This window comes from Rhincodon typus, chromosome 19, assembly GCF_021869965.1.
Source record: "Rhincodon typus isolate 14 chromosome 19, sRhiTyp1.1, whole genome shotgun sequence".
In the NCBI taxonomy this organism is placed as follows: domain Eukaryota; kingdom Metazoa; phylum Chordata; class Chondrichthyes; order Orectolobiformes; family Rhincodontidae; genus Rhincodon; species Rhincodon typus.
The window spans coordinates 1,607,583-1,623,311 of NC_063350.1; the positions used below are offsets into that span (position 1 = coordinate 1,607,583).

Consider the following 15,729-nt stretch of genomic DNA (forward strand, 5'->3'; position numbering starts at 1 on the left):
CCCCCCCCCTGCTATTTTTACCTGTTTCACCTTCAACACCCACCCTCAGCATTTGAACCAATTTCAACTTCACCTTTTCCCATCTTGCCCACCCTCTCAAAACATTTCAGAAATGGTCAAATTGCAGAATTGATTTCTCAAGAAAAAAACAGCTGAATTATATGCAATACTATTGGGAATGACTTGTTCCTACTCCTGTTCAATGGGTTCTGGAAGGACCAGCAGATAATAACACAGCGAAGCAGGTGCTATTTGAAGAGTTGCATAGATGGTTGTTTGGGAGTTTGTGTGCTCTCACCAATTCTACATGTACTCAAGCAAATCCATTAATGCATTTGTGTCTTTTGAAATGATTCTTCCCCACTTCAGTCAAAAGTGAGCCAGGGATTCCACGAATTGACAGGGATGCTTCGAGCACATCCAGAAAACCACTTCCACTGCCCTCCCGGGAGACCCCTGCAAAAACTAAGTTCAGACCAGAGCAGCTGCTTCAGGAGTCTATCAGATTAACAAATGACATCCTGCCCAATTTTCTGAAGAAGAGTCTAGGCCCGAAACATCAGCCTTCCTGCTCGGCCTGCTGTGTTCATCCAGCTCTACACCTTGTTATCCTGCCCACAGCAACTGGTTTTGTGAAAGGGTCACTGGACTTCAAACATTGTGTCTATTTTCTTCCATAGATGCTGCCAGACCTGCTGAGTTTCTCCAGCAATTTCTGTTTTTGTATTCAATCTCCAGCATCGACAATTTTTTGTTTTATGATTCTGCCAGGAGTAATTGGTATTTAACACTGCTGGCCACATTGTTTTGGGGGAGGATGCTGCTGTTGGACTGCCTTCCTTGCCTCTTGATTTGGAGGATCTTGTGAACACACCACTGGGTGCTAATTCACTCATTGTCTGCTGTGCCTGCTATAGGTTATCCAAAGCACATAGGAGAACTTCTCTCTTCAAAGATGCTGCCAGACCTGCTGTGTGTCTCCAGCATTGTTTGTTTCCCCAAATTATTGCTTTTCAGCAATGGAAAAGAGAGAGAGAGAGAGATCAGAATGCTGAATTCCAACATCGTCAACGTACAGCAGTGGGGGAAAATAGATAGCATAGCATAAGAAGTCCAGCCATCCAGAAAAGGCCCCCATTGACCAGCAGTCTGTAAATCAAAGGTAAACCAATGCCAAGGATGCACTTGGATCTCCTTTTCATTCCCCATTCCATGCACTGCTGTCCCTCTTTGAAATCACTATCCAACCTCCACTGTCATCACTAACTGCCACAGAGAAGCTTAGTTATAGCTAAAGTCCAGCATTTACAATCAATATTAAGTCAATGGAGTGCAAGTACTGAGTAGAAAAAAATGTGTTTAATAGCCCAGAAAAAGAAATTTCCCTTGACTGGAATCCCGAGCAAAACAACAATGTTAAAATGAAAGCTAAATCAGTTAAGAATGAAATTAAGAAGGACTTCTACTACATCGAGTAGCAGAACTCTGGACCATTTTCTCCAGGCTGTAAATGTTGTGTTGATTGTTCCCAATCACAATTCAATGTTGACTGAGAACAATAGATTTCTGTTAGTTAAAGGGATCAGGAGATAAGGAACGAAGGTGTGTAATGTTGAAATAGTTTACGGCATGATATAATTGTGTGGCGGAGCAAGGTCTCGAGATTAAATGCTCTCCTCCTATCCCAATTTAAATGAAGTCACAGACCAACATTACATAAATTCTGTAAAGGCATTTGATAAAACTGACAACCACTTTGGGGCAAAGATGTAATCACATTGATAAAGGTCTGTCTTGCTTATTAAAGGGAGTCATTAATCAAGATGTGGGGGACTACACAACCTTTTACAACGCAAGGTAGATTTTATTCTGAACATTTTCAACCAAGTGTCTTGCTCAGGTAGATTTTCACAAATACTCCAACACAAAGCACTAAAGGGAAACTAAATGAGGATTCTCTCTTCTGGTATGTCACAAGTTTGTGAATTCTTATCTTCCAGCCTATACAATATGGCAATAACAGACACTTCCTCTGATGGAGACAAAAAGAATCATTATTTATGCTAAACAATAGATTCTCTTTATTGGATAATCTGTTTCCTAAAATCGTTACCTTACTTTCCATTACTGAACAAAGCCTGAAGGAGGTCAGAAAGCTGAATTCCAATTCTCCTGTCAGGTACAGCTGAAGCTGCACGTCCAAGGGAAGAACTGGACCACAAATTAATGCTAGTTCCTTTTACAAGCAAAACTGAAAGAAACTAAATGTGTCTCAAGCACATTTTCCTTTTTAAAAAAGAAAAACCCACCTCAATAGCAGATTCTTCCACTGAGCAAATGAGACGGAAACTCTTGCATGACCTCAGACAACATCGCTCTATGCCGGGTTGTTAACTTTTTATTGAGGCTTTCAACAAGTCAGGTACAGTATTTAGATACAAGAGCAATCATATCAGTAGGTTTGGGGATATTGATACAAAATAAATGAGGTATCCAGTACTCAGCATTGCATCACGACTAAATTTGAAAACAACGTCACGTCCTCTAAGGCTTTGTTTTAAGAATAGGAACCAGGATGAAATGATTAAGAGCAGAGGGAATCCGTGCCAGGATGCCATTAGTGTAGACAGGGGAAAGCACATTAGAAAGAGGCCTTTTTTTTGCCACAGAAGCCTTGCATTATGAACTGTTCAAATCTAAAGTCTATGCTGCTCCTGATTTTGGAAGCCAGCTCCAACTTGTGTCCTAGACTAATTAGGGAAAAAATATTGCTCGGTGGATATGAAAATCATTCACTGATAGGATTGTAATGCAAGCACCTTGAGTTAAGCTATTGGGCAACTGTCATAGTAATATTATTGTTCAATTCCCCTTCCGGTTAGTGAGCTCTTGTTATGTAACTGACAGGGCAGTAACAATGCAGGCCACAGCCTTGTTCATGACTGCTGACCAACTAGGACCATCAAACACACACTAAATGGCAAGATGAGTAATATTGAGGTCATCCCTTCCCCAAACCACACCAGAAAAAAGATTTCACACTTAAGATACTCAATGTATTAACTTTGGCTGATATCAGACAAAGCTTTTTCTTAGCTATAGCTGGTAGCCATCATGAAAACTGAAGTTCCAGTCTGAGAGTTTGGAGATAGTCTTTTGCCTATTAGGCAACTAAGCACCCATTGTTGACAACTGGAACGGTGTGGTCTTGAGACCTGCTGTACAACACAGACAGAATATGCTAATCTATTATTCAGAAATTAAGACATCTAAAATATAAAATTTACCAACTTCCATTTTTTTATTGATAGTTAAATTTTATTCTGTTTCCGACACAATGGAAACAACAGTGGAAACAAAAGTTAATAAAACACAGTGCTTGAATCATCACCGAACAGTTTGTACCTAAAGCCAGGCTACTGGAAATGCTTTACTGGGGAAAAAAAATACTAAATGGAATATCCAATCATAAACAAACTACATCATGATGCTGTTACTCGCCCGTATGATCTGCAGGACCCCCTTAGCATTCACTGGTGAAGCAATGCCTCTTCCACCATGTAGGATGGAAAACTACTTTAGTGGTGCAGAAGAGGAGAAATGAAAACAGAAATCACTGTTAGAAATCAAAGTGTAGGGGTGTTGGATAACCAAATCCATTGCCACTTCACAGTTAGCGTTTGGTAGATAGAACACCCGTGTGTCACCGAGACTCAAAGTGTAAATACTACCTCAGTCAGATGGAAAGAGGTGAAGCAGGTATGTTTTAAAAACACATTTTCTGGGCAATTCCGTCCATAAGTATTTTGGACTCCAGTTCAATATTCAATGCTTTTAAAATGGCTGAAGATTTACATTCCAGCTTCACATCTTGCATTAATAATTGGGTGCAATTAGAAACTGTGATTCTCCCAGCTATTTCTGGGTTTTGTTAGCACAAGGTAACAAGAACACACAAACCTTTCATGAACACTAAACATCTACAATCTGTGATTAAATGGGTCTGTCTACATAGGTCTCGTCTTTTAATGTTGCTATTTGATCCAAATAAAATTGATACAAACTAAAAACGTCTCTCAAAGTGAAACTGCTCTCAGTGACCTGTATAGTCTGTACACCTATATATAAATTACACAAAAGGTATACCATAAAAAAGTAAAACTCAACAAATTAAAGGATAAATAGAAGAAACTACACACAGTCTAGTTTCACTTTCCACTGCCATTGTGTAACAGAGCGTTCAGTATCTAAGCAGTTCTAAAGTTAATTTTTTTTACTCATTATTCTATGGTGGCCTCAGTATAAAACAAAGCTAACTGAAATGAACAGAGGAACAGAAATATACTTCACAATTTCTTTATACAACACATAACAGTTCTCTAATTTATTGCTATAATTCTCTAGAGTCCCTCAGCATTTTAAATAGTGTCAAGTATATTTGTATATTTACAAAAGGTTTGACCATGTGATATGTAGCCCATCTCTTACTGCTCTCAATTTGTGCTCGTTTACCCATAATGTACAGCTTGCCTTGTGGTTAAATGTAACCTCATGTTACACAAACAGCTTTAAAAGACTACAATTTATTCACCCTGGTCAGGTTCTGCTTATTGACGTGTTCAACCTCCTCGATTCTGTTACCGGGTACTTAATTTTTATCAGCTTTTAGTCAATAAAGAGCAAAAAGAAAGTTGATATCAGGGGACTAATTTAGAGATTAATTGCAATTGCATGACACTTTTAAAAGTGCTCTTTCAACATGGATCTGATTTCATACAATTGATTTTATGAAAGATTTCTGCTAGTTTCAAGTAAAAGGACTTCAGGGTTGACACATCAAAGTGGCTCCCTGTGTTGCGTTCATCTGCATCAAATCCTCAAGATTCATTGTTTATTTAAAAAAAACACAAGATGCACTCATCATTACACACAAATAATTAAAGGGCTAATTGTCTACAAGCAGGAATGGTTTGAGAGTTTTCACTGTTTCTCCTCTTTGCAAAGCTTTTAGTGTTGAGAGTCTTGTAGCAGGAAATGCAAAGTCTGCATAGGGCACTTTGCAGACGAGTTATTATGTTATAAAGAGACTTAACTCCCATCTGTTGGTCTGCTCAAACCAAAAAAGCTACTCAAAAGCAAATTGAGCCTTATTTGCCTTCATTATGCTGGGTGATTGAGATTGGACGTGTCGCTATCCTTTGCGCCTAAAGCCAAATTGACATCAAGAACCACACGATTTGCTTTTTAGCAACAAAAAAACTCCATCCTAATGGTCTTGTAACACCAGTATTGCACATTGGCTCAAGGACAGGAAACAAGAGTTATCACAGGTGGTAGACAGACAATGATGTTCCCCGAGGGTCAGTGGTCAGTTCACTTTTTTGCTTTATAGAAATGACTTGAATCTTGGAATACAGAGTAAAACTTAAAAATGCTACTAATGACACTAAACTTGGAGCAGCAGTGAGGATGATGTGTGCATTACATGCAATAGCACAGAAATAGGCTAGCAGAATAAGCAGTCAAGTTAGATAGAATACAGACAAGTGAGAATTGATACATTTTGGCAGTAAGGATAGCGACAGGCAGTGTACACTGATCTTTGAAACTGGCAGCATGTGTTGAAAGCAAAACATATGGGATGCTGGACTTCATAAATAGAGAAATAGCAAATAAAAAAGATTGATACCCTGAAACTATACAGAGCTCTGGTTAGGCTACAACTAGAATACTGTGTGCAGCTCTAGTCACAATATTTTTATTAGTGCATGAGGATCCTTGAGGTAATTTTTTTTTTTATTTATTCATAGGATGGCAGCATTTATTGCCCAGAGGGCCATTGACAGTCAACCACATTGCCGTGGGTCTGGAGTCACATGTAGGTCAGACCTGGTAAGGATTGCAGTTTCCTTCCCTAAAGGACATTAGTGAACCAGATGGGTTTTCCCCAACAAGCAACAATGCTTTCATGGTCATCATTAGACTCTTAATTCCAGGTTTTTATTGATTTCAAATTCCACTATCTACTGTGGCAGAATTCGAACTTGGGTTCCCAGAACATTATCTGGCCGGATTAACAGTCCAGCGATAATACTACTAGGCCTTCGCCTCCCCTAGAGGTTACATGCTGAGGAGACTTACTGGAATATATCAGGATGGGGGTTTAGTTACACAGCTTGGTTGGAAAGGCTGGAGTTGTTCTCCTTGGAGCAAAGGATATTGAAGGGAGATTGGACAGCGGTTACAAAATTAAATAATAGTGAGATAAAGTCACCAAATCATAGGGCTGCTCTCTCATTCGACAGAGACATCTGGTGGTGGTTAACCAGACAATCAGGCGAGGAGAGAGTTGGAGGAGAGTCCTTAATGGTAATCTCAGCTGGTGCAGGAATTGAACCCACACTGTTGGCATCACACTGCCTCACGACCAGTCATCCAGCCAAATGAGCTAACTGACTCCTTACAAACCTAAATTACACAGGTAGGGAAAAACATTTTCTAATACCTGATGCCTCAAGGTCTAGTTGACAGACATTTATATTTTTGGGCAAGAGAGAAAGAGGTAATGGGTGGAAGAATTTTTTTTAAATGCAGCATGTGGTAATGATTTAGAACACATTGGTGAATATAGAAACAATCAATGCAAAAAAGAGAAGAATATTAGAAGAGTATTTGAAGAAAATAAACTTGTAGGATATGAGGAACAAGAGGGTTATAGGACTGATTGATTGTTCCACAAGGAACTGGCATGTACCTATCAGGCTAAATGGCCTCCCTCTGTACCACAATTGATTACATAACTTTTCATCAAAATGCCTCCTGATTAGTGGGCCCATTCTTTGGAATTTCACTAGGACCTGAAAGCTAAACTAACCTGCTATGTTTGAAGCGCCATTAGCTCTACTTTTCCAGACCTGATGCTGGTGTGAGTAAAACATGCTGCCAACATTCTCCAAAATTACACCACTCGGTGCAACTAAACTGGACACTAACAAAAGAGAAAGCCCATAACAAGCAACTGGGTTGTATTGCTGGCAATAACAGGAATATAGGAGAGGTATCAAAGGTCTGACATTAGCACTAAATACTATTTAGTTCAGAAACTAAGACAGTGAAATTTAGAGGACATTATCACAATCAATAAAGGTATTTCAATCAAAATAATTTATTGGTGATATTAAAACAAAACTTCCATTCATGTCGTGACTTTCACAACGAAAGCAGTTCACAGCCAATGAAATAAGTTTTGAAGTGTAGTTACTATCGCAATGTAGGTAACACAGCAATGAATATGCACACAGCATATACTCCCACAAAAAGCAACATGATGATGACTGGATTTTCTGTTTTCTAGTGAAGAAGAACGTGGGATAAATACTGGTCAGGAATAACTTTGGCAGCACAGTGGCTCAGTGGTTAGCACTGCTGTCTCACTGTGCCCAAGGACTCGGGTTTGATTCTAACCTTGGGCGATTGACCGTGTGGAGTTTGCACACTCTCCCGGTGTCTGCGTGGGTTTCCTCCAGGTGCTCCGGTTTCCTCCCACAGTCCAAAGATGCGCAGGTTAGGTGGATTGGCCATGCTAAATTGCTCCTATTTTCCAGGGATGTGCAGGCTGGGTGGGTCAGCCATGGGAAATGGGGGATTACAGGGAGAGGGTAGAGGGTGCATCTGGGTGGGATGCTCTTTGGCGTGTCAGTGTGGACTCGATGGGTTGAATGGCTACGCCCACACTGTAGGGATTCTATGAATTCCCCTGCTCTTTGAAATACTGCCAAGGGGCTTACTGCATCAGTCAGATGGAACTTCAGTTTATGTCTCATTCAAATGATAGCTCCTCTGACAGCACAGTACTCCCTCCATACTGTACTGAAGTATCAGCCTTGATTTAAGTGCACCTCCACAACTTACACTGACAACCTTCTGACTGAGATACAAACATGCTACCAAATAATCCATGGCTGACACTTGATACAAGAGCATGCTGAAAAGCTTTAAGCCAAGCTTTTTGGCAGGGGACCAACTGCAGAAAGTTTCAAAGTATTCTGTATGATCCTCTAAAAGCCAAAAGATCCACTTACGTGGTTATGGACACCAAGTGAGATGAGGAGGGCTAACAAAATGAAAGTTGGACATCCAACAAAACTACAAAAAGTAACAGAGGGATGTAAACAAAATGAGGTTCACATAAAGATTATCAAAAAGAAACTTGCAAAGACAGTTTTTAATCAATTTATTAACAAGGGGAAATCAGAGTCCACTGAGATCAGCCAGATTGCAGTGAATAATAGGAAACACGAGACACGTTAAATCAATGCTTAATATCCCATTTCGTAATGGAGGACCAAGAAAAAGTACCAGTGGCACAAGGGAACCCAAAAACAAGTCAAAAGGAGGAACGTGGTGAATAAAAGATAATGTAATACATAATGGGACTTAAGGCACACCAATCTCTAGGCATGATGTCTTTTAACCCCTGAGTATTAAAAAAAGAACAGAGAATGCAAATGTTCCAGATTCAGGAATAATACCTTTGAATTGATAAATTATTATTTTAAAAGGGCATGCCAAATAACCAGAGACCAGGCAGTTTATTGTCAACTGTAAGAAAGATACTGGAATATAAGCTGTGGCTGAGGTGGCATAATTTTTACCCGATTTAAAATGGTGTGGGTTGAAGTTCCATTCTAGGGACATGAGCATTAAAAAAATCTAAGCTGACACTCTAGTGAAGTACTGCAACAGCACAGTGTCATCAGAGGGTGCTGTCTTTTCTGATGAGATGTTAAATAGAGGTGTTATCTGCTCTGTCAGGCAGATGCAAAAGATTGCATGACACTATGTGAAGAACAGGGGAGTTTTCTCAAAGCCCTGACCAATATTTTTCCCTTCAATCAACATCATGAAAACAGATTACCTAGTCATTATCATACTGCTTTGTGGAATCTTACTGTGTGCAAATTGGCTGCTGTATTTCAACTGTGACTACATTTCAAAAGTACTTGGTGTAAATATACTTTGGGGCATCACAAAGTTGTGAAAGGTATTATCAAAAGGCAAGTATTTCTTTCTCTATCTTTTCAAAGCTGAACAGAGACAGTGTGCATGGATTTGAGAAGGACAGACCAGATTTCACTAATCTAGCTGGAAATGCTATCTATATAACATTTCAGAAGACACCTGACAAGGCTGTATTCTGCAGATTAGCAAACAATATTAAAGCACACTGAATTGGAGACAACACATTGTGGAGCTGGAGGAACACAGCAGGCCAGGAAGGGTCCCGACCCGAAACGTCAGCTTTCCTGCTCCTCTGATGCTGCTTGGCCTGCTGTGTTCCTCCAGCTTCACACTGTGTTGTCCCTGGCTCCAGCATCAGCAGTTTTTACTATCTCTGACTGAATTGGAGACAACCTTGTAATTAGGTAGGCAACTGTTTGGAGGAGAAAAGAACTTTCATATATAAGGTGCAGCTATAACCTAATTTCTAAAATGCTTGACATGTAAGAAAAAATTAGAGGAAAACAATTGTGAATTTGAGCAAAAGATCCCACATATTTTCTTTATAAAGTGATACTGTTTTAATGATGGATATTGGCCAGGACACTCGGGGGTTTCTCCTGGTTATTGTCTTCAAATAGCCTCATGGAATCTGCTGCATCCATCTGAAGAGAAATATGGGACTCAGTGTAATACTTAATCTGAAACATCACTTCCACAGCACTGTAGTGGAATAAATAAAGAAATTGCTGGAATGAGACAAATGGATTTTCGCTATCACTTATATTCCTGTTACAGACTGTTTCATCCAGTCACTGACCTTTGTTGTTCGAAGCAGCTTACAACAATAGGGAAACAAAATAATAGTCAAATTGTTTTGATCTTTTGTAAACAACAGTAACTAATGTTGGCATTTCCTTCCTATTCTATAAGTGCAAAAGGTTTTTTTAAAACTCCAAGACCTTTCATAGAACACTTCTGCAAGCTGCTACATGGTGCAAAATAGTGACCAAACAAATAACTGGGAAGGAGACAGTCTTAGTTGTATTTTTGCTGGACTGTTAATCCAGATACCTGGGTAATAATCTGGGGACCCAGGTTCGAATCCCGCCATGGCAGATGGTGGAATTTGAATTCAATAAAAAGTCTGGAATTAACAGTCTAATGATGACCATGAGTTGATTGTCAGAAAAAACCCATCTGGGTCCTTTAGGGAAGGAAACTGCCATCCTTATCTGGTCTGGCCTACATGTGACTCCATACTTTTGACTGTCCTTCGGCCAGTAATGCCCTCAATGGAGTCCCACTGTGAATGAATTTAAAAAAATGCATACCTTGACATTTCTGAACAGGAAGATGTCAGCCCCTTAGATCAGGAACTGAGGGCATTAATCATAAGTCCTCATGCTGCCATATACCATCACTTGAAATTTGCCAGACAGGGTCGTAGTGTAAACCTGCACCTCCTTGAGAACAAACCCCACAATAGCCAAACATGCACAGTACTGAAAAAAGTATTACTTTTTAACAGGGCCTCATCCAATAGCATTATCCCAGAACTGACATTTCATCATGCCACAAAGCCCATTACTGCCAACTATAAAACATTGTTTAACTTTACTGTCAAGATGGGTCTCAAGGAGTCCAAACTCATGCCAAACATATTTAAAGACATTAACTAATGTAAGGATGGTTTGCTTCTGTCCATGACGATTGAGCAATATTAAGTGTTATGTGGTCGGTGGGGTCCACATTTTCTCTATTGTGACAGATTACATTTCTTTTACTTTGCTTGGTATAACTTGCCAGGTACTGGCAGGTCGTTTTCAAAAATATAATCCAAAATGGGGGAAAAGTAGATGCAAGGTCCGTGATTAACAGATGGACAAGAGGGTAGCAGGCTCCAATGTGGTGCTGGGTGAAGAAAGAGGGAGAATGTTTTGTTTTGCGGGGGGAGGTGCAGCAGACACAGACAGAGAGAGAGAGAGAGAGAGAGAGAATGTGTGTGAATATGTGTGGATGTGTGTGTATGTATAAAAATGTTTTACATGTATACATAAACAAAACACACACACACAGAGCTGGGGTTGGTGGGGAAATTCAGCGAATATAGTAATGCCACCTGAAGTCTGATGCCTGGAAGTTTGCTCCTCTACCACTATTCCTCAGTGACATTTTTGGAACATTTCACCAGATTCAAAGGCATATCAGATTCATTTTGACAATAATGAAATAGCCATAACGTAACCAAATAGAAATCTTTGCTGTATCCGGGGCAATTCATGTTGAATGCTGACCTTTATAACAAACTATGGGCAACCTGGTATACAGTCACAGTTTTATTCTCAGAAAATAATCCCAGGTTATCAGAACTCACGCCACTGGCAAGCAGGGTGGTTAAGGTATTTAGCACACTTGCCTTCATTGTTCAGACCTTTGAGTATAGGAATCGGGACTTCATGCTGAGGTTGTACAGGACATGGTGAGGCTTCTTCTGGAGCACTGAGGGCAGTTCTGGTCACCCTGCTGTAGGAAGTATATTATTAAACAGTGGAGGGTTCAGAAAAGATTTACCAGGACGGTTTGAGTTATAAAGAAAGGCTGGATAGCCTGAGACATTTTTCACTGTAGTGTAGGAGGTTGAGGGGTGACCTTACTGAGGTTTATTAGGGTCATGGGGGGGCACAGATAAGGTGAATAGCAAAAGTCTTTTCCCTAAGGTGGGGGAGTTCAAAACTAGGGGCCATATTTTTACAGCGAGAGGAGAAAGATTTGGAAAGGACATGAGAGACAACTTTTTTTTTTTTTTAACAGACAGTAAGTCAGTGTGTGGAATGAATTGCCGAACGAGGTGGTGGATGAAGATACAGCTACAATGTTTAAAAGAATTTTGGACAAGTACATGAATAGGAAAGGTTTAGAGGGATATAGGCCAGGAGCAGGCAGATGGGACTAGTTTAGTTTATGAACATGTTCAGTGTGGACTGGTCGGACCAAAGGGTCTGTTTCCATCTCTATGACTCCAACTCAGTGCAGACAAACAGATGGGACACCATCTCAATAAACATTGTACCTATTGGGACAAAAGCTCATTCATAAAAGATTTGGAAATTATTAAAAATAAGCTTTTTAGATTTTTTTTGGAAAATTATTAAATATAAGCTTTAGATGAATTTGCCATGCAAAATTCAGAAACCATTTGCTCGTCTTCAAGATTTAAAAACAAAAGAGAGCCAGGATGTTTTAGTTAGTGATTCAGAATAATTATTATATATAATAAAAAAACACATTGACATACAACAGATGAATAAATAATGCAATAACGAAATATGACTCAACATTTGGACCTTGGTACAAATCCACAACTTACGTAAGGTTGTAACAGTAAAGAAAATGAAAATCACACTTATTTTAAAAAAACTTCAGTGGACAGTAAACTTTGTGAATACTTCGCAACTTGATATTCCCTTTGGAAATAAACAATCAACTAAAAGCTTCATATTTAAGTTCAGTCAGGACCTGATGTGATACTCAGCTCCAGGGGACTTCACTTGGTTTAACTGAAGTTACAGTGTTCACCTGCTGCGTCAGTCTGCTGGTATTGTCAAAACTGTTAAGGAAAATGTAAGGGAAGGGCAAGGGGAAAGGAGCTGGGTGAGTTAAAAACTTAATTCAATACAAACTGCCACTATGATACTTCTACACAGGGTCTCCTTACTTGTTAATCTGCCACTTTTACTCTGCAATCTGGCATCTTTTTAGCAAACATTGAGGGTGGGGTGAAAATGGGGCAATTTGTCAAGTAATAACTAATGTGATGCATGAGCCATTGTCAACGTTACTTGGTAGAGTGTCCTATCAAAGCTAACAGGCTGTACTTACACTGCCACCCACCTTGGAACAATGGACCAACTGGTAGTGAACTGGGCAAGGATATGAATTCAGGATGAATGATCAAGCACATTGGTCCATGGTGACCCTCTTTTAAAACATTTCTTTTATAAAACAATTTATTGATACAGTTCACTAAATTTTAACTAAACTAAATGCTAAAAGAATGGAAAGAAGTCTTTCTGGAGATTATAATTCTGTCTTGTCTCCCAAGCCTTCATAAAAACAAAATTAGAATCCTCAAAAATTAAGTGTTATACTGTAACAGGAAAAGCTCATCTTCCACAAACCTACTGCGTGCACTTAACTTTATGATTACACAAAATAACTACAGTAGGAATCAGAATCTTCTCCCCTCTCACTACAGGGAAACTAATGTCCCAATACTTCACTTATTTTTAACCATCACATTCTGAGAAGCTAAGGCTTTGAATTCTAAAATGCTGCCCTATAAATTTGGAAGGATTAAAATTAGTACAGATTATTTTTAAGTAGGGTGAGAGAAAAGCAAGATGAAACCTGTGGCACATGTAGTCAGCCAGCACAGTGTGGCTGGCAGATTGGGTTTGATGATCAGACACAGGGATAGAACTGGTACCAATACTGACATTGACAGTGAACAAAACAAGATGCCATATTCAGTAACCATCTAAAGTCAGTTTCATAACTGGTGTTCTTCAACTAATACCAGTGAAATCTAACCCTATCGGATCTTAACTCAAGTTTCACAGCATCAGTTCACCTTTTGTAAATCAGGGGACCAGTATTTCGACATTTCTGTGACTTAAATAGCACAATGACCCGGACACAGGGTTACAAATATTGGACCATGTGTGGCACTGTGAGGGCGCTAGTGATATTATGTCCAATCTCAGGAATCAAGCACGGCCACTGGTTTTGCAACTCAGAGACATAACAAAAATACTGGGAATTGTTCCAAAACCTTTGCTTTATGCAGCTTTTAGAAGCCTAATTTGCAAATCATTCAAAGGGATTAATCCTGAAGAGGCATCGTTGTCATTTTTATTTACCCGATCCCCAATATCAGAAGTTCTGATTTATTCTGACAAACTAAGAGTGGAACAGTTACTGTATGACATACACTCTCCTGTTAGAGTTTATTAAACTGTGCCGCACAGCCACATTGTGTCCCCTAACAACACACTCACCAACAGGCTACTGGTACTGTGTAAAGGCAGGACAAGCACACAAACCCTCTCCTTCTCACCAGTCAATGAGGGTTAAGCTGACAGAATCCCCCTGCTCGGTTTTTCAAAAAATGGGAGGTGAAATACTGACAAAACTAGAACAAGAGGCATTGAATACATTGTTGCCAATCCCCTTGCATGACATTTTTGGATGGTGTATGGAGAACCAACATATTTGTGGCCTCCCCACCTTTCTCTCCCCCCACAAAGATCAGCCAACCATAATCTCCACACAGAAACTGAATTATAGTTCCTGCTATGGAGATTGTGGCTACCCAATTAAGAACATAACATTAAAAATGAACTCAATGGATGAATTTAACGTGACCGCTTTATGTTCCTAAGCCGCACACAGCACGGGGTGGGGGGGCAAAAGAGACCAGGCAGGAGGGAAAGGATCATAAACATGGTTTAAATTTTGAAATCAAGAAAACCTAGATTTGACCTAAAAGCAAATACAAATTCTACTCAGCATTCTGGGTATCCTCTACAGAGTCTTTTTCAGTCTCCTGCCCAGAACAGTCCTGCACGGCAGTGGAGTCTGTCGATTTTCCTGTGCTCTCTTCAGCAGTTGTTTGCTGTGGGCTGGGTTCAGTCCCATCACGTGCAGTCTCCTCCTTGGCTTTCTTCCTCTTCTTTTTTGGGCTCTCGGTGCCTTCTGCTTCAGAGTGTCCAGCTTGTGCAAAGCTAGGCATTGCCATACCGATGCCATGTGGAAGAAACATAGATGGGTAAATTAATCCAGCGGGCATGCTGTGCAGCAGGAATGGGTTGAAGGACAACGGATTGCTGGTGGTGATTCTGGCTTCACCAGAGTCAGGGAAAGGTGAGCTTGGACCAGGTTTATCTCCTGTTGAAGAACCTTCCTCATGTCTTGTTGACTCTGCAGTATTACCCTTCTGTTCGCCGCCCACATCCTCTTTTGACAAAGAGCTCGTTGTCAAGGTGGATGTACTCGAACTGCTGGTACCTGTCACCACCGACGGGTTGTTCAACAACCCCCCAACTCCAAACACGTGAGACATCCCAGCCACTCCAGGGAGCATCATGGGCAACATGTTCAGACTGCTCTTTCCATCCTCTCCAGAAGGAATGGCGGCAAAGCCAGCTGGGAATCCCATCAGCCCAGCCAGCTGAAGATTGTGAATATTTCTGAGGTTTTGCTGGCTCACCAGGTCCATCCCAGCAATGAGCCCATTCATGAACATTGGTCCCATTGCCGTAGCTGTCTCTGTCAAAACTCCCCCAGCTTTTGCCATTTCACTCCTTGGTCTTCTTCCCCTCTTTCTACCACCGGCCTCTTTCACCACAGGCTCAGTCAGGATGCGGCTGAACTTACTCTCTGGCAGAAAGCCCTGAAGAGACACAATTAAGAGCGATTTAAGGAAACGCAGCAGCATCACACAAGTTTAAGAAGCGATCTGCCTCAATCCACAGAGGCACCAAAACAAAGTTTTAGTTAATGGTAACTTTCTTCCTGTTAAGACTGAGTGAGTGGATTTTTGATGGATTAAGGATCTAAAGGAATATGAAGCCCAAATAGAGGCAAGATGCAAATCAGCCACAATTCAAATGGAACATTGGAGGAGAGACAAGAGTCTGAAATGATCTTGTGATATTGCTGTGATTC

The 15,729-nt window shown here is 40.3% G+C and overlaps 1 protein-coding gene across 4 annotated transcripts in view; it reads right to left on the reverse strand.

Moving 5' to 3' along the window:
* Positions 1-12,241: 12,241 nt before the first annotated feature.
* chd6 (chromodomain helicase DNA binding protein 6) overlaps positions 12,242-15,729 on the reverse strand; it is a 234,949-nt gene continuing 231,461 nt past the window's right edge. For all 4 annotated transcript variants that reach the window (XM_048608166.1, XM_048608167.1, XM_048608165.1 and 1 more), the window contains one exon: positions 12,242-15,454. In XM_048608166.1, the coding sequence (XP_048464123.1) occupies positions 14,564-15,454 (891 nt within the window). In that variant the 3' untranslated portion in view covers positions 12,242-14,563. The remainder of the gene's footprint in view (positions 15,455-15,729) is intronic.